Raw genomic sequence first — 19,197 nt, 5'->3', positions numbered from 1 at the left:
CCTGTGTTTCCTGCTCATAGGTCTGTTTACAGACTGAAAGACTAATTCATTATTCAAAGAAGAGCAGACAGAGGACAACTGCACAGTAACAGACTATGAATTCTCAGCCCACACTACTGAGAAAAACTGAGCAGCTTGTGACATCTGCACCTCGCCCTCTAGTAGCTTTTTAGCTGCTAACTGGTAAGATCGTATGCAGGGGGGCAGCCTGGCAGAATTGTTAAGATAAAACAATATTTTTGCTTATTCTTGGTGGGCCTTGGTTTTGCAAATGACCTTGCACTGTGTGATAGCATGGTGGCCCTGAAGTCACCTGGAAAAGTAAGAAAATTAAGGAAGGAAACTTCTCTCAAACTATGTACTCATGGTGGAATTTAGTCTTAACCTTCCTGTTAGCAAGAGACTGCATTTAAGACAGTCAGTGAATGAATCTCTTCCACAAGGGATCGTATCCAACAAGAAATGGCAACAGGCTCATAAGCAGGGAAGCAGAACTGCTTGGCTTCATGCAAAATCATTTGCTGTACAAGTGCAGGTTTTAAGCTCTGCATGCAAGTATTTCACTATAGATGATAGTACCACCTATTCCATGGGTGAATTAGCACATGTCACCTCACAGCCTTCCTGCCACCAGAGAGGTGCAGGGAATGCGTAGCTCCACTGGGTTTGCCATGCCTGTTCTTCAGCATGCAGAATTCCAAGAGCAAAGACAGAGGAAATCTCTCACAGAGTAGTTCAAGATGGGCTTAAGATGGTTCTGTGCAGGCAGAACCATAGAGGAGGAGGTCCTGAAACACCTGGCAGTGCTATAGGCAGAAGGTCAGTTCTGTTCTCGCCTGTGCTGGGAAAGGAAGAAGAAATGTTCAGGGTCCAAATGTGCAGCCTTTTAGGATCAGATGTCCTTCTTAGGGCAGGCTTAAGATACAGTGGGTCATGGCTGACCCCTGTGCAAGTGCATAAGTGCAGGTAAGGAATAATCCCCAGTCCTTCCTTGCCTCAGAGAGACACTGAGTCTTAGTACTGATGCTCAGGTCTGTTCCTTCCCTGCAGCTCCCAGCAACACTGAGCACCATAGACAGCATGATGCCCTTGACACACATTTTCTATTAATTTCTGTATCAGGTCAGCCTCAAAGCTCTGGGCCTATTAAACACTCCTAAAGCTCTGGGCTTTTAAAATGCCACCCAGGCAAAAGATTCTACCAAGTGTGGATAGAAAGGGAAAGGGTTTTCTAGTCAAGATCCATTTTAGTGAGACCTTAGCACAGAAATACAGCACCCTCCACCCCAGCAAAAGGCTTGTCAACAACTCGGGGGGTGAACCTGGCAGTGGGGTGCAGGTTTAGAGAAAACAAGTGGAAAGTCTCATCATCATTTCTTAGGTGGTAGGGCAGCACACCTACCTATCCCTCTGCCATTCCAGGAGATGCACTGTGAGCGTAAGATTGAACAGGCGTAATTAACATTTAAGCAAGGAGGGCTCCTGTGATTCCTGAATTTTTAATATCAGTGGCTACAGAACTGAGGCCCTCTCACACAGAGCCAAAGAGACGTGGCTAAGTAAGCTCCATTATCTCCAGCTGCAGCCCTGTAAAACACTGATAATTAGTTTCCAAGCATGCAGAGGCAGGAGAGCTATCCATCCCCTTCAAGTTGTCGAGTGCACTAAAATGTTTCTGCAGTCCTTTAGTACTAATCCCTATTTTTGGAATTGCAAATCATAGTTTTCAAAGCTCAAAAATGTGGCTCCAACTTTTAACCCAAACTAAACAGCACTTAGAAAGAGTGAGCACTCCCTAGGGACTTATCAGTGCATCTGAGAAGTTCACAGCTGGATTTTAAAAAATCCAACTAAAGAAGGCAGAGTGAAGAAACTTCTTTGGAGTCTGGACATTATGCAGTGCATCATACAAAGAGATCTGTCTTCAGAAAAATCACACTGATCTGTTTGTTAGGAATTCTTAAAAACCTGAAAGGTACAGGTTCAAACTTTGTAACAGGTTGGAAAGTGTTACTGACAGAGAAATATGCAAACCTAGCAGGCTGAACTGAGCATTAGCCCTGCCAAGCCTCCAGCACTGAACCTTGTACGCCAGGCTCCCTCTAGTGCTGCCAGGCACGCACAGCGCAGAGGGACGCCGGCACTGGGAACCAGTTACCAGAACAGCAGCACAACTGAATGATTCTTTGCCTAGATGGTATTTTTCAAAGTAAGAAAGTAAACTATTTTGTCTCAATGCTTCCCTCTTGGAATTTAAATGAAAATTAATAGAAAAAAAATAATAGGAACTGAATAAAATATTTTCTTTCTGAGTTTTAAACATGTTTTTAAAAAGCATTTTAAAAGAAATTATAATACTGAAATTAGGAAAAAATTACATGTTTCTCCTTGAGGCTCCCATTCATTTTTTACAAGGCATACTTGGTTGAGAAGCTTCACTTATCAAAAAGCACTGAACGTCTTGGTCAACTTGTCCAACACAAAATTCAAACAAAAAGTTGGACCCAAAGGTCACCTGGTTCATGCCAATTACAGGAAGCAGAAAGTCTCTTTCCATCCTGCCAACATGTAAGAAAGCTCCCCTATAGATCTTTTTCCTGAAGCATGGTAGTCACCCCACCTCTGTGCACCAGAAAGGGCTCAGGGTGTCCTGTACCAGCAGTGGGGCTCTGGCACTCCCCATGCTGCTCAACTTTATCTTCACAGAATTGCCAACAAGGATATTGCATAAAATCATTGAAATGAGGGAGCTGTGGTTAGAAAACCCCGCTGTTTTGATCTCCAGAACTTTCTACTCACTCCTGGGGAAATTATTTACGCTAACATCAACAAAGGTGGAAAGAGTACTTACTTACACTTTGCTTCAGTTACCAGTCAACATATAGATAGAATAGCATCAACATTGCCCCTTGGTAATATGGTCCTGTAAGTACTCGTGAGAGACAGAAACATGGGAGTGACACACAAAGATTTAACTGTGTTTAGATATTTTCATGTAAAATAACAAAAAACCTATTCTGGAACATGCCCCCAGGGCAAGATTGAATCCACTGCACTGCTTCCAGTATTTTCTGAAGCATCTGCCTCATTACAGAGCTCTTGGGAGAGTGAGTGGTCGCTGGGTTAATGTTTTTGCATTATTTTGGGCTATGGCATGTAATTGAAAAGAAGCTGAAATGCCTTAGCTGTAACTTGAGCTTCCCCTTCATGTATTCACACATGATTAATGAGTAGCCAAAAAGCCTGAAGGGTTTGTAATGAACATAGGGACATGTATTGTAGACAAATCCATATTTTGTCCTAAACAATCATTCATCAGAGCTGCAATTTGACTCTTTACAATTAAATGCCAGAGCACCCAGACCTGAGATTACTCATATGTAACCTGTGCTCCTCTCTGAACCCTCACTGATAGGGACATTGTCATCCATTTCCAGGGAATCGGCCTATTTCCTTTGCCACTAGTCATAATTAGCAGCTGTATTTGATGACTTGATTAGAAAGAGTTCACCAAACCTGAGAGTAAGTGAACTGTACTCTTATAGGCCTCCCCTCCAGGAAGCATGTAACACATGCTGAGAATCAGTATGAGTCAAAAGTCTAACGACTACACCTACATGCATTTTTCCGAGGGCAGGACACCTTTGCAGACCCTCTATCCCACAGCATGAATAAAATAACAAGGTCAGAGTATCCAGAGGAGAGGACACTTAGCAAGGCCCAGTTTAACATGTCATTAAGCAGCACTGACACCAATCCCTGTTGCAGTTTGTCCTGTAGGTGATATATGAATTGCCAACAGTTCTGGCAAGTCTGGGAGCCCACCATTTCCTGAGTCCCAGTCAAAACAAAATTCTTAATAATTTCCTTTAAACATTTAATCTTTCAGTAACATCCAAAGATGAAATCTCAAGTCCATTACACAGGAAATTTAACCAACCTGTTAGCAAATGTCAGGTCTGTAGAGATGGCAACTGCTGATCTGGTAGAATGAGAAAATTTTGGGTAGCTTCTTTTAATGCAGTCTCTAAGGACTGGATTGACACCCACAATATATTTTGCTCCACTCCTCAGCTGGTTGATGGATAATAACATATTTCATTCAGTTGCATTATATCCTAAGCTCAAATCAGTATTTAGGAATGAAAGACAGCAAATGTCTCCCACTTGTAATTTCACCCTGTAATGTAATGTAGGTGTTACATTGCAATGAAATGATACTGTAAATTATTAGAATTTCACCTACTCAAAATACTTTCAGGAAGAATTTTCAGACTTGCAGCTTTGCAGTTGAAAAGTTCTGACCTCAAAACAAAAAAACCTTCTGAAGAGTCTGGTAATATTAATTATAACTGTGTGATTAACAGCCATGGCTTTCAAAGGCTTTATTGGAGTTGTCACATTTTATCTACAGAGTCTGGTCTGTCTGTCAGCAGAGAGATGCCGCCCAAGGGAAAAGGTCCACAAGGGAAAAGGATCACCTTGAAAGTGGCCAAAAATTCAGTCCGTGTAGCTTTTAATGGAAGGCGCCGTCTTGACTTAAGCAAAATGGGCATTGCCACCTTCCCCAAGTGCATTCTGGAGCTGGCTGACGTGGAGGAACTTGATTTGAGCAGAAACATGTTAAAAAAGATTCCAAACATCATTGAGAAGTTCCAGAATCTGATGTGGCTGGACCTGCATAGTAATCAGCTTGATGAGCTGCCTGCGGCAATAGGCACACTTCACAACCTTACTTACCTGAATTTATGCAACAACAAGTTGAAAGGTCTACCAGAAGAGTTGACCCTTCTCAGGAACCTGCGTATTCTCAACCTTGGCTTGAACTGTCTTGAGACTATTCCCACCACTCTTGGGACCCTAAGGGAACTTACTGAGCTAGGTCTCTTTGACAACGCCTTGACCATCATCCCGAAGAGTGTGAAAAAGCTCCCCAAGCTTGAGAAGCTGAATGTAAAAAGAAACCCTTTACCAGAATTTGCGGAGGAAGAAGAGCCGATTGACACCGTTAAACGCATAGAATCGCTTTACTTAGTAGAAAAGAAAGACCTGTGCAGCTCCTGCCTGCAGACATGTCAGGGTGAGAGGGACGAGCTGCATAAGTTAGAGGACATGACACCCGGCCCCTCAAATAAGCCAAGTTTCCCTTCACTCGTTACACCCAATTCCTCTGCAAGGGATAACCAAGAAGAATGGAGAATGAAAGATGCCAATCCTTGAAATATACCAAGGCACTCAACAGACTGTGCTCCATGAAGCCCAGCCCAAGCCAATAAAAAGCTGACCTCTCTACTCTTCCATTTTCCTGCAGTTCTGCTTCTTTAAAGCTTGACTTCATTTTAGAAGCAGACCTCTGTGGTCTCTAAAATGAAAACCAGAACAACTAAACTATGCATATATTTGGAAAAGACTATTTCCATCTGGGCCTGTCCCTACAACATGTTCTCCAGGTTTCAGCTTTTTGGGGTCTTTTTGCGTGTGCAGTGTCCAGTGAAGGGATCTTTTTAAAAATAGGTTTTTGTAGTAAATCTATTCCCACCACTAAGCCACAAATATTATTTCTGTTCATTTTCATAGGGTGAGACACAGTTGAACCAGTCTCAGTAAATACCATTTGGAGGAAAAGGCACAGACCTGGGAACCTTCTGCTGCTGGTGGCTGCCACCAAGGTCTCAGAGTCTCAAATAGGCACTGCCAGTGTAGGAACAGTGAGCCTGTTCAATTCAGCAGAGGCAGCAAACACAAGTGTTATGCTGAGGAGTAACTAAGCAGTGCAAACAAAATGCTTAGAGATAAATAACCAGTGATCCTGGTTGCCATCAAGGGGCTAGATTCTGCAAGTTCTTTGGGATTTTGGGTGCTATAGCTAGGTGCAGCAATCTCCAAGTTGCACAACACAATCAGCATGGCATCCCATACTCGTAGTGTTTTCTCTGCCTCTGAGTCTCTCTCCAAGGAAGATGTAGAAGGGAGAATAGGTAGGAAAAATATTTATCTTTATAAGGGTCCCAGGCTTACCACTTAAGCAGTGAATACAGTGATTAAGAGAAGAGTCACTGTCTTCCATGAACCAAGAATCTGCTTGTGAATTGATGAAGCCAGGCCTGGTATCCCCACAGCACTTTTAGCTTTCTGTTGACATGTACGTATGCACATGTGCACCTGAGCACACACATTCACTTGCTCAAATCACATCCTTAGGGCAGAGAGTGCTGACATCCTGCAAACAGCAATATACAGGGACAAGCAACGAGCAGATTATAAAAGCACTCAAGCATGACATGAGAAGGGCTGGCAGTGGCTGTAATAACCTATGGTGATGGCAAACATTTAAGTATATTTATATGAAGAATAAAGTGCCGGGAGCACTTTAGTTTTTAAATTACTCCAGTAGAGCCTGGGAGTCAGAACTCCTGTGTATTTCCTATGGGCTAGGTGGAAAAACTGACAAGGGATTTACCAGAAATTCTATTACCACAATATCATATGATGTATCAAACTAGTATTTTCTTCTGTCCATGCTTCAATTGTGCCATTATTAATAGTGTGTCTGGGCAAAGAATTTAGTCTAGTCTGTTTCCTCGTCTCAGGTATGGCAGGAAAAGCTGGAATGCTGTGGAAGTTGGCCATTGTCCTCCTAGATGGGGAAAGAGCCTCAAGTGCTACTTTTGAAATTTTCTAACTCTGAAGCAGCTCCACAATTCAAACAAGGGAAAAGTAAACTCATCAAGTCCTCAGTCTGTTAGTTCTGAGCTTTGGAAAGGGAAGCACACCTACTGAGGTAATTTTCCTTAATTTAAGCACGAGTTTTCTGCCTTCAGTACTTAGGCAATGGTACTATATTACATTTATTTTATTTCAATTCATGCTCTAACATGGTCCAGCCAAAGTTATGCCAAAGGCCCTTTATGTTCTCAGAGTGAATAAGTTGTGTAGGGGCTTCTCTCAGCCAGTGGAGTAAAACTGAAGGCAGAGCCTTACTGCGATTCAGGACAGGCTACTTTAGACCTAGGCATGCAGCCTGTCTCAAATTCTCAGATTAAACATGAGTCAAGTGTTTCTCCCAATAACCACCAGCCCAGTTAATGCCCACATTTCTTGATGCTGTAATGCATCTTCTCTCAAGACATTCACACCTCTTGAGCTCCCAGCAAGCAGGGGGAAAGGAAATCCTCGGGTGAGTTACTGTTTACACAGAACAGACATCATGCTCCCCAGTCAGCCACCACCTCTGGCATAGGCTAGCCAGAGCTGTTTCCATACTGCACTGATACTTTTAGCCAGTTGATGACTGGCGCTCAGGGGTGAAAATGCTCACTTACAAGATAGGTAATGATCTGCAACAGGTAGACTGAAAATTAAACTGGGTACAGCTGACACAGGCTACAACAGCTCGGGGGCAATGTGCACCTCAGGTCTCAATAGAATTCTGGCCTCAGCAATCATTTCAGAGGACACCAATTAGACACTTAGGGCTGTGTTCCCCAGACACCCAAATTGAGAAAAGTTACAGTAACTCATGACATGCAGGAAACATTCTCTCAAGCACCTCCCACTGGGAGAAAAACTTTTTTTCCTGCAATGTTAAATCTGAGGGACACGTTAGAATCTCCACTGTGCAGCTAATACAACATGCCAAAACATCCATGCATACATCTCTCACCATCTGCCCTAAACACGCAATGAAGAGGTCTTTATGCAAAAGCATTATGGATTAGCTCTGTCCTCACCTCACTGTCTCTTCCTACAGTAACCATCTGTGTAGAGTTTACCAATAAAGTGATATTAAGGAGACAATAATTATTAATCATCTCTGCACAGTCAGCTTTTCAACACTCATCTTCATGCTGTGATGATGTATGCTAAAATGTTTTTTGAAGTTCTGGCAACACCTCTGAATCTTTAAAAGGGAGGATACAAATAGGTATATTTCTATATGCTTTTTTTAAGGTGCAACTTATTCACATGATTGCACTTATTACAGTTATCCAAGGTTTCCTGTGTTTTACCTTATATTTAGGGATTCTTCCGTTATCCCCTTCGACTTCAAAGCAGGTTGGAAAGAGCAAAATCTATAGGAGATATGAAAGGTCACATTATAGTTATGCAGATGGTTATTAACCATTACATATTACATATCTATAAAACTGCCGTGGCCTCACAACTTTCTTCAGGAAGCCACAGCATTTCCCAAGACTCTAACCTGGGACAAAGCTGCAAGACAACAGGCAAAAGCATACATCTAATATTAAGGAGTTGCTATGGGCTGGATAAAAGCAGTTTCTCTCCCCAGTAGGACTTTGAAATTATATATAGGGTTATGGACTTTTGATTTAAGGTACTATTAAAGTCAGAGATTAAGAACCCATTCAGACATTTACTTAGCAAAAATGGCAGAAAGAATACCAACCCTTATCTCAGCCATTCATATTTACATTTGCTGTGGGTTTATGATATCAGACAAACTATACCCCTGAAATATATAGGTTTGGTGACCTTCAGCTGAGGATCAAAACCTTGTCTTGAACTGCCTTTGAAAGATTCCCCCAAGAGATACTTGTCAGAACTCAAAGACAGCAAAGGTAAGGGCTGGCTTTGGGGCAGATCCTGGTGACTCTAAGTAGCCACACTGTGCAGCCACACTGGAAAGGAAGAACAGATAAATCTGCACTGACTTTTTAATGCAATACTGGAATAAGAACTGCTCAGAGATTTTAGGAGCAGAAGGAATTGCTATGATTCTTTAGAAATTAAGAGTACCAATGCTCAGTTCGGGCTGCAGAATTTACTACAGGAAGTACTAGTACTGAAGTGGATTCTCCTGTGTAAAGGCCAGTGAATGTATAGTAATCCTGATATAATGGCCAGAACTGCAGTAGACAAAAACGTGCAAGAAAACAAAGTGCAGATTAATCACTTCATAGTCTTAACATTCAAGTTCCATTAAACAAGGCAAGCACATAAGGAGAATCTTTTTTAAAATGCCATTGTTAAAAGTTAACTCTACAAAGATAAAGTTGGAGAGACAAAAATAGGTTATTCCTAAAGAATCTAGTGACACTATGTGGGTTGGAAGAAAGCAGGAAGAAACCTTCTTCCACCCAGTACAGTGAGGGGAAGTAGAAGTGGTTCTCGTCTTAGTGGGAGGAAGGAAAACAGCTACAGTCAAAATTTCCTGGGATGCAGGGACACAGAACACATGACTGGTGCTAGAAAAGTCCTAGACATTAGATCCCTTGATAAGTCAATGGCTATATAATGCTCAAAAAAATTCCCAGGTCAGAAAAAGGAAAATTTCATAGCTAAAGTGTAACCCATTAAAGCTCAAGGAGAAAATGGAAAATAAAGTACCCGTGGCAACACAACACAGACACCTGACACCAGGATAAATAGGGGTGGTATACCAGGAGCATCACCAGGAACATTCCCATGGCATTATGAGCTCATTATTACCTTTTAAATATCTTATTTCGGTCACTGTCATGGAAGACAAGAAATCTGGAGTAACCATTTTTGAAGAATATTTCCAAGGCGATCTCCTGGAAAGGTAAATCATTTACAGTGTGAGGAGCTGCAAAGCAAAGCCTAGTGCTGCAAAGGGTCCATCACGGGCTGTCCAATTCTTCAGGGCTTTAAAAACAAGACCTTGACTTTTTTGACAAATGTGCAGAAGTAAAACAAAATACATCTAACATTCTAAATTTCTCCAACAGTAGGAATGGTCCTACTGGGTGACAAGGAGTTCAAAGACCTCTTTGAAACAAAACCAAACTCAAGATATTGGTTCCATCACTCACCTTTTCCTGCTGCTTCTGTAACATTTTTATCATGAAATCTCAGTGTGATTAATAAGACAATAGTAGCATTAACTTCCAACTAGGTGATAAAGATAACACAGAGAGGGGATTCTAAATAAGTTTCTTTTAGAGAGTATCCATACTGCTTTCTAAATTAAGAGAGAGCTCAACAGAACTGCCAAAATAATTTCTCCTGACTAGAAGCAGCAAAGGAGGAAGGGGAGTTTATGACATTTCTCACCAAAACTTTGAAGAATTAAAGTTGAAAGAAAACTTCACTCCCTTTTCACCTCCCTGGAATGTCTCCACACATTGTTATGCTGGGTATTTGAATATAATCCTATTATTTACTTAGTGAGTGGTCCTTTTTTCCCCCAAGTCATTCAAGTAAAACTATAAATAACATGCAGTGTCTGGGAACACAGACATGAGTTTCAATCCAAATGTGGCAGGTGCAATACAAACCTAGAGAAACACTATGATGGCCCATACATGATTCATGGATAAAATATAAAGCATAAAGGTAATATGAGAGCAGCTATGACAATAAACAGCTTGCACCATTTGCTCTGAAGCTCAGCTTTCCAAATGAGGTCTGCTCAAGTGTTGCCATTCCAGAATTGGGTCAGTGCTTTGCTCTGGGCTGGGCTATGTGCAGGGACAAGAGGAGACCAGCTGAAGCACAGTCACTGCCTAAACAGCTGATCTACCTGGCCTGCAGGGAAAGCACAAGGAATCAGGTTTCCTCTTTTCCACAATATATTTTCAAAGTTTGTGGCATGGAGTCCCAGCACAAGCCTGATACAGATACCTGAGTTTTCAGTTAATTAACTGAACAAAACAACCCTGGAACAACAACAAAACCCCCAATCTACAAAACCCCTCAAACCAGCAAGCTCTGCCTTTTCCCCAGGCCCATCCAAACACCGTTTCTACTCATCTCCACTTTTCACTTTGGGTCACGCTAAACACTTCTATTTTTCATGTTTAAAAACATCCATGCATACACAAATGTGAATATATGAGTAGTTGGAAGTCTAGGACCTTTGATGCTATCCCACAAACAGAAGAGGTGACAGTTCTGCTACTCAGGCTGGTCACCAGTGATCTAAGAAAATAAGCTTCATACAGTTACTCAGAACATGACTTACCATTCCTGTACATGCTTGGTGAGTGACCTAACCCCTGCAATGTACTGTATCCTGAAGTGTCACCCACCAAAATGACCCAGTTGGCATACATAATATAAAATAAAACAGGGCTGACTCATGGATGAGTACCATACTACATGATATAAGACAATTATCAGCCCTATTTTCTCCAGCTTCTGAATTTTCTAAATGACTTCTTAATTCACTGCTGAATCTCAACCTTCCAAAAATGGATTCAAAGTAACAAGTAACTAGTTACATCTGCTTCAAAATTCCATATTTTGGTCAAATCTGTGAATTGATCCTTAGACTGTACCAAAACCCTCTAAAGCAAGTACAGGCTCTGGTGTTGCAAGAAGTTCTAGTTATGACTCTTCTGTGATTCTCCTCACAGATTCAGCTAAACGAGACAAAACTGAAAGGGTACCGAGGGCCCTGGTGATGAGTAGCTCCTGGGTATTGCAGCTATAGGCACAGAATCCTCTGTTTTGGCTTATGGTTCTTTTATTGAACCACATGCACAACTTGAATGCTATTCCAAGAGGCCCAGGATAAGTGTGTTAGTAACCCATAGTACACTGATGCCATAACTACTGAAGTCTTTGGGAGCTGAATATTACTAAAGTCAGCTGCTTTCTGGTAGCTTCCATAAAAATAAAGAAAATTAACTTCAAGTCTAATTTTCAAACACATTGTGTGAACAACACTGTTAGCCCAACAATTAATAATCCAGCCACTCCACTCAGGGTGTTTTAACACTGTGGCAAGTACAGAAAGGTGTTTGTATTAGCAAAGGCTAATGAAGCCATGACGGGACCAAAAGCATTTTGATACTCAAGCAAAAAAATATCAGCAGTCTTAGTGAAAACTGAGCAAGCAGTTTTCAGTCACGTGTCACTGCTGCTGTTGCAGCTTTCCCCTCTAATGACTGATCATGTTAATTCCTACCTGCAGGAGAAAGCGCATCAGATGAATCTCTTTGATATCATGATACGAATAACGGGAACACATCTGGTCTCCCACAGCATGATCTTTATGACATAAGTTGAAAATAAATGGATCACTGATTCTGGAGGAGAAAAATAAATAAAAAAAAAATTAATTTGAAACAAAAAAGACCTGGAGAGACCTCTTGAACATGCAAGTCCTCCCCTAAAGAAAAACAACAATACCAAGAGATATCAAGATCAACTGGGACATACATAAACTGAAAACAAAGCTAAATAAAGCTAAATACTAAAGGCAGATTTTCAACTAGTTACCCAAATAAAGAGCCTGTGGAGGCTAAGGGTAGGTTTGGAGTTCTTTTAGTGCATGCAGACAGGCAGACAGCAATGTTTTGCACATTGAAGTCTGAGAATCAGCAAGGGAAGAAACTTGTTGGGAGAATCTGAAAGCCCAAGTCAAGCGTAAGCATTATATAGACACACAGCTATTGTAAAGAGCAATTACTTGGAATTAATAATTAAGCAATTAATTAATTAATTATTATTTTAGTTGTGTATATGCATTGGAATTTCTATCTACAGCCTAGCCCACAGAAAATCCCTTAGAAAAACAACCTAAGCTTTTATCAGATCCAGTCTAATCGATCCTTAAGTCACCTGATCAGACTGACTGATATTAAACTTAGTAAGATTCGGATGCAGAGCAGACAGTCAGGGAGTAAAAATGCTGAGCTACTCACTGTCCCACTGGGTTTTGCACATGAGCACATAGTATGCACAAAGAGCTTGGTCTAACAGACTCATTTTCAATATTGATCGCTTCAATAAATCATGAGTCAGAGATGATAGCAGTGTGCCAAATATTAATTACGATTCTGTCTTGGAGGCACAAACAAAAAACTTATGAGACAATGAAGCTAAAGGGTCTTGTACTAACTGTTCCATATGAATAAAAGCTGTGAGCTACTCAGAAAGAAACTTTAACAACACTATAACATAACTGAAAACCAACAATGTATGTGTGAGACTGTCCACCATCTCCATCTGTTGAAGATGGGTGTTCTCATGGCATCTCCAAAGCCTGTGAACAAGCACCTCTGTTAGTTATGTTAAACAGTTTTTTGAACAAATGGGAAGGATGGAAAACTTCTTGCTGTGCTATTATTCTGCTTGAAATGCCCTCAAATCTGTGCAAATACTGGAGCTGACCAAGCAGATCTCTGGAAGAAAGGAAAGAATGACTCACCTGGACAAGCAGTGACTAGTACAGTAGACTTCCTCCAGAGGGGATAACACAAAGCACTCACAGATGTAGAAGTGCTCTTTGCCGAAGAGCAGCACCCCTTCCAGTGCTGTATGACCCCGCACAACTGCCACAGAGCACTTGAACGTCACCTAGTATGGAGGCAAGCGTAATAAGGCCAGGAGCTGGTAACACAGGAGACAGGGGCAGCAGGGAGCCAGACCCAGTGATGTAGAAGAACATATATTGTACCAAAAAACAATGTTTGTGCCATATTGATTAGCAGATTCACAGGAACAAAGCCACAAAAATCACCATACGACTGACAGAGGTCCAATCAGAATATATAAATCTATCAATCTAATTGTCTTAAAGATTTAGATAAACATTCTAGAATATTTCTTAAAATTTGCCTTGACAACCTAAGACTCAATTTCTTGTAGAGGAATTTATAAAATACAATTTAAAAACATGGGGAATTTTTCAACAAAGTATTTTGTTTATCATATATGCCAGTTCATAAAAAGTTTTCTTGGGAACTGACCAGTTTTGATAAAGAAAAGAAAGCCTTTTTTCTGGAACATTTTCTATGGCTGATAGATGGTGCAGAAAGTAAATAAATCAATATAGGGACTGGAAAATGGTGTGGCCTGCAGGAAAATTAAAAGTTCTGATTTTAAATCAAGCAGTAGCTTATTGCAAAGAATTTCTCTTACATTTAGAAGCATGGAGTTCCTTATTTTTGTCTGCTCATATAATATTCTATATATATTCAGCTCCAAAAGCAAAGCCCACTGGTTAGTACAGTGAGCTGGGAGGATCAAGGCCAACTCAGTGCTGTGCCCAGTTTCAAGCAGAACTTTCAACCAGTACCTCCTCCGTTCCTAAGGAAGGAGGCAGTAGCTAATCATCTATTAGCCCAGCCTCAAAAATCTTCCTCCCAAAATCTTAAAACACTACTACCTTATATACTAGGAAAACTGTGCACTGCTGAGCTCCCCCTGTAAATTAACACAATCCTGAATTGTATACAATCCAGAAATGAGTGTAAAATTTTGCAAGCTGAGTCTATCTGAAGCTGCAAGGACCAGTGGGCGACATATAAAGGGATTAGAGAGTATTTACATAACAGGAGAAGTTTCCTTATTCAGAAATGTAATGCAGTGCTGTTAAAAGAACAGATTGACAAGTATGAGAAGTATCACAAATCTGTTTTTCTCTTAAGATCTCAATGATCTTACCTCTACCAAGCTTTGTAAGAACTAGGGAGCTGTATTATTTTTTGGGGCAGGCAAAATTGACCCAGAAATGGGATTGGTTTTACTAGATCACATAAAGTCCACATGATCATATGTAGGGTAAGTATGGTTCTCCTTTGCTCTTTGCCTTTGTTCCTAACCTCACTATTTCTGGAGTCAAATCTACAACCTTCCTTGCCACCCCAAAATACACATGGTCTAGCTCAGGTCAGCTGAAACAGACCTGCACTGCTTCACAAGGTTTTAGTGTTTGATGTCAGGATAACATAAATATTACATTCATAAGTAAATGAAATAAAATCTCCACGTTTAAATACTTCTGCTGAAAAGCCATTATTTTACCAACAAATGGGGCGCTTCATTTTGAAATCACTTAGTGGGCACAAAAGGTTGTTTTCTTCTATCTGGGTTTAAGGGAAAAAAAACAGCCCTGGGAGACTTCTGTGGGTATTTTTTCATGAAAATCTCTTCAATCTCTTTCCCCTCTAAATGATTTCTAAGAGGAAGGTAGCATTTTTTCATCACCTCTCCCACAGGAATGCCTATCTCTGCAGGGAAATGCCAACCACAGAACCCTGAACTGGAGTGCCTGCCATTACGTGGTTAGAGACATGTATGCTTGCACTGAGAATACTGGGGAAATCTGCTCACATTAGCAAACCACGTGGTTTCCTGAAGTAATTAAATAGGAAAAAGATCACTTCTTCCCAAAACGAAGGTAACTGAATATTGAAACATCAGGCAGTTTCATAAAGCAGCTCCAAAGACACAAAGTTGAAATCCAGACTTCTAAGAAATCCACCTCAAACCCAGAGATCACGTGTCTGTTTTTAGGAGGCCTGCTCATGATCACTAATATGGTCTGGCACAAATAAACACTTTGCTATTCTGCCTAAGGCTGGACCAGGGCACATGAGCAGACCCTGACGGGGAGGAAAGAGCATGTACCTCCCTTTCACAAACCTTAAACTCTGAGTATTCTGTACTATCCAACCAGAAACAGTCAATGGTGTCAATCCCTTTCTTCAATTTTATATTATTTCTTCAAATTTATATTATTATTAAATACATCTGCATTATTGGAAATACAAGAGCCCTTGAGCTGAGTAAACTTTTTTCATTTGGGGAATGTGACTTATATGACTGCTGATGAGTAGCAAAGATCTGACAGAGTTGTACTACAGAATCTCCACCAGGACAGTGCTGTACCTGCAAGTCTTGTGCCTTCAGTCTTGCATTGAAACACCAAGCAGCTTGAAATTACCATAAATTAAATAAAAACTTTCATTTTCTGTCAAAACAGATCAAAACCCAGTTCACAAGCTACTAGAATCATTAATCAATGAAGCAAACATGACATAAAATAATTGAATAATTACCTTCTAAGGCATTGCCCAAAGCCCTGCATCTCTTGATTGCTCTGTTCATTCAGATGTACAAGGGAATTAAGGTAAAGGTTTAAGTTGTTTCTTTTTCTTGTTTTTCAGAAGAGCTGTTTCTAAATGTTCCAGTTGCATTTAAGGAAATAGCCATAAAAGTGTATCTGCTCTGGAGTTCAACAACCAGATTTCCAAAAGAACTACATGTGTGAAGATGCAAATAGTCTTCATATAGTTTTCAAAAACACTATGGGGATTAGCCATCTATTCCTGCAGGCTCTAGTAGTGTTAGCATGGTTCCTCCAGGGAAAAATACAATAGTCACGCACACAGTTACACACTCACTCAAACTCACACACACTCAGGCACATTCAGTGACTTGTCTGTGCAGTGCAGGAGATAACATGGCTCCAGTTGCCTGCTTAAAGTGCAAACAGCTCAGGAGGCAGCCACTGACAAGGCAGGACAGCGGTGCACTAAGTGAGCACAGGACAGCTAATGTCACCCCCCGCTGCTTTTGTTAATACTTCTGCCAGCTTGGCAAGGCAGTGACTGCTGCTGGAAAAAAACATGCCTGGCATTTCTGATGGCTTCCTGCAGAGTTACATGGAGAAGAGACAGACAGCCTGAAGGCTCAAAATGAGATCAGCGCATGGAAAACATGCCTCGCATTTTCATGCCTGTCTCCTTCTGCTGGGGAGAAGTATGGGGAGGAAGGGGCAAAAGGAAGGGGGGCAGAGAAATTAATTCTGTTACATAAACAGACTGCACCAAGGGCTCTGAGAAAGTCAGAGAGCACAAGTGCAACCCCCAGCCACTGGCAAAGCATCAAGAAAATCTGGTGATGGTATTGAGATATTAAAATAAAACAGCTATTTCTATATCTATGTACAACTATCACAGCACTGTGATGACTGAGTTTAAATTCTAAAAGTATTTGGCTTCCACCATGAGATGTTAATTCCTGGGCCACTGGAGGAGTGATGCCACTGAGAAAAACAGGTACACTGCAAAAGATCAGGGAATGAGGCCATGTCTATGCCTCAATTAAATTGACAACATCTAAGTTACAATATTCCTAAGAGTCACCCTTATTTACTCCACAACTCATCTCCCACAATGGTCCTGAACTCGCCTCTTCCTTGTATTGGGAAGAAACCTTGGTGAAGTGCATCCAGTTCCGTACAAGAGCAAAGAAGGAACAGCAATGTTTTGACTAGGTAACACATGATGGAAGCATCAAAGAGGAAGTGTGGAAAGTTTCTGTGGCCTAAGAGGGAAGAATCTGTCCAGTACTCATGGGGAGAGAGAAAGGAAAAGATATGTGAAGGGAGGAAGAAAACATCTTCTGGTATTCTTCAGGAAGACATGTAAACACCGCTGAACTGGCAACCTATACAAAACTGGCACACTCTTCCAGAGGTAATAAATAAGTTTGATCTAGGCACTGCTCTGACCATGAGTAAAGGTTGTGGAGCAGCACAGGAAGTCTTATCATTTGCCATGTCTTAGGCAAATTCAGACAATATTTCTCATAAGAGAATATCTTGGTTGCTATGCCCAAATTTTTTTCTCTTACTCCAAGGAATTAATGTTAATTGCTCTTCAAGAAAAGTTTGTGTAGGAGTTCATACAGAGGCTGGAAAATTGTATTTGCTCTAGGGAAACAGAGAGTAATGGTGTATACTGTAGACTGAATCCACCTGAACCCAAACTGAAAGGAACAGATAGGCCTCCACATCCAATTCACCCTCTAAAATGCCATGTCCCCAGAGAAAATTTTCTAGTTCATCTTTCCTACCTTTTCACTCTCTGCCAACTCCTGCAATATAATTTGTCTCTCCACACACAGTTCCAAGAAGTCTTCTGAATGGAAACTTTCATGTAGAGCTGGGAAGAATGTTAGCTGGTTACAATCCAATCCCTTCTGATCCATCTCTCTCTCTGCTCCATTTAACACCAGCTCTCCTGTATCAGTATAAAAGAGATTGCGGTTTTAGTGGCAGCCGGATGACACCAAAAGCATTTGCAATTTAGACTTTCACTCAATCTATTCTACTTTGGGAAATAGCATTATTTATGTGCAAAAAACAGGCAAGAGAATTAAAACCTGTGACTGCTGAAGAAGGATGCTTATTTCAGGGAACCAAAGACAGATACATGCAGTCAGTCATAATTCACACTAAATCCCTATAATCACGGAAGATTAGGAAAGTAGGAAAAATTTAATGTGGACTTTGGGGATGTGGACTGAGCAGGATCTTAAACAAAACCCAAAGAGAGACAACACTCTTATATCTTGCTCAAGCTGTGTCCCAAGTTTTGCACACTCATGCAGTGCATGCAGATAGAAAAGGCACAGTCAGCCTTCTTATTGAGGCTGACCGTAACCACTCCATGCAGGAACTACACAGTGCTTCCATCTTGGTTGGAGTCTAAAACAATGAGCTCCACTCACGTGTTTGCTAGATCCTATCACAGTAAAAAGTATGCAACACTGCATATTTCCAACCTAATTTCTTCTGAGTTTAAGCAATTGGGAGCTTTGCCGGTGCCCATAAGTACCCAAAGCTTTCATTTCAAAATAGCTCTTTTAGATCTTTCAGGTGGCAACAAGAGAGCAGCTAATTCTGAAGACAGTTGATGTATCACCTATAAAATTTACATCAGCTTTGTCCCAGATGTTACAGTGAATTTTTAGCCCAGAGCACCAACATTAAGGTTTTTTTGCTGGATTGAATTCTGACCTGGAACTCCATATGCTAATTCCAATTATCTTTGACTGTTTATGTCTACTTTATTGATGATGCAATGAAGCTCTAAAAGGTTACCTGGATTCACTTCAGTGGGGGAAGTTGTTTCCTTTCTGTTTGCTAGGAGAACCTGAAAAGAGACTAGGTGTGACTAGAGTGGAACATGCAGACAGGTAAACATAAGTCAGAACCTAGTTGGCAGAGAAAAACACAGCTTTAGAACTATGGTGCAAATAAATGCCTTGGAAATTCAAATAAACTCCTTGGAAAAGAACAAATAAACATCACTGGAAAGAAACCCAAAGGAACAAATGTCAACAGTTAAGCAGAAGAACTTTTATCTTTTCAAAGACCACTGTGCATGAGGCCAGTTATAGGATAAAAATCATACTACTCAGTTTGCAGAAAACTGCCAGAATCCAAGCAGCACATGAAAGCTGAAAGTGTCTTAGATATAGGAACCTTATATTAAAGTGCTTCAGCCTTTCATTGATAGGATTTGGCACTTTGACATTAGAGAAACAGAAAGTACTAAATACCCCACATACACAGTTCAATCTTAGTTTAAACCACCCTAGTTCCCCTTTTGGCCATTCACCACTTCTAGCAGCACTTGTAAGCATATGACTAACAGGACAGTGCAGCCTTCTAACTGGACTCTGCTGCAT

At 40.9% G+C, this 19,197-nt stretch overlaps 2 protein-coding genes across 11 annotated transcripts in view; one reads left to right on the top strand and one right to left on the bottom strand.

The window, feature by feature from the left end:
• The window catches only part of WDFY4 (WDFY family member 4), a 138,509-nt gene that overhangs the window by 33,916 nt on the left and 85,396 nt on the right, over window positions 1–19,197 (bottom strand). For 9 of the 10 annotated variants that reach the window (XM_069019561.1, XM_069019562.1, XM_069019563.1 and 6 more), the window contains 6 exons: window positions 18,608–18,659; window positions 17,578–17,744; window positions 13,142–13,290; window positions 11,897–12,017; window positions 9,454–9,539; window positions 8,010–8,072 (listed from right to left, as the gene is read on the bottom strand). In XM_069019561.1, coding sequence (XP_068875662.1) covers window positions 8,010–8,072; window positions 9,454–9,539; window positions 11,897–12,017; window positions 13,142–13,290; window positions 17,578–17,744; window positions 18,608–18,659 — 638 coding nt within the window. Of the gene's footprint in view, window positions 1–4,598; window positions 4,678–6,018; window positions 6,221–8,009; window positions 8,073–9,453; window positions 9,540–11,896; window positions 12,018–13,141; window positions 13,291–17,577; window positions 17,745–18,607; window positions 18,660–19,197 lie in introns of those variants that run through there. The other variant, XR_011151742.1, reaches the window with a different exon arrangement.
• On the top strand, window positions 4,441–5,220 carry LRRC18 (leucine rich repeat containing 18). The gene has a single exon (XM_069019592.1). It carries the CDS (start codon window positions 4,441–4,443, stop codon window positions 5,218–5,220), a length of 780 nt encoding a protein of 259 aa, XP_068875693.1.

The sequence above is a fragment of the Aphelocoma coerulescens genome, chromosome 6, assembly GCF_041296385.1.
Source record: "Aphelocoma coerulescens isolate FSJ_1873_10779 chromosome 6, UR_Acoe_1.0, whole genome shotgun sequence".
Taxonomy (NCBI): Eukaryota; Metazoa; Chordata; class Aves; order Passeriformes; family Corvidae; genus Aphelocoma; species Aphelocoma coerulescens.
The sequence above is the reverse complement of the archived record's forward strand: the minus strand, read 5'-3'. Positions and strand labels throughout refer to the sequence as shown.

Coding starts and splice junctions, on each gene's coding strand:
- LRRC18 (XM_069019592.1), top strand. CDS start 4,441: ATGCCGCCCAAGGGAAAAGGTCCACAAGGGAAAAGGATCACCTTGAAA.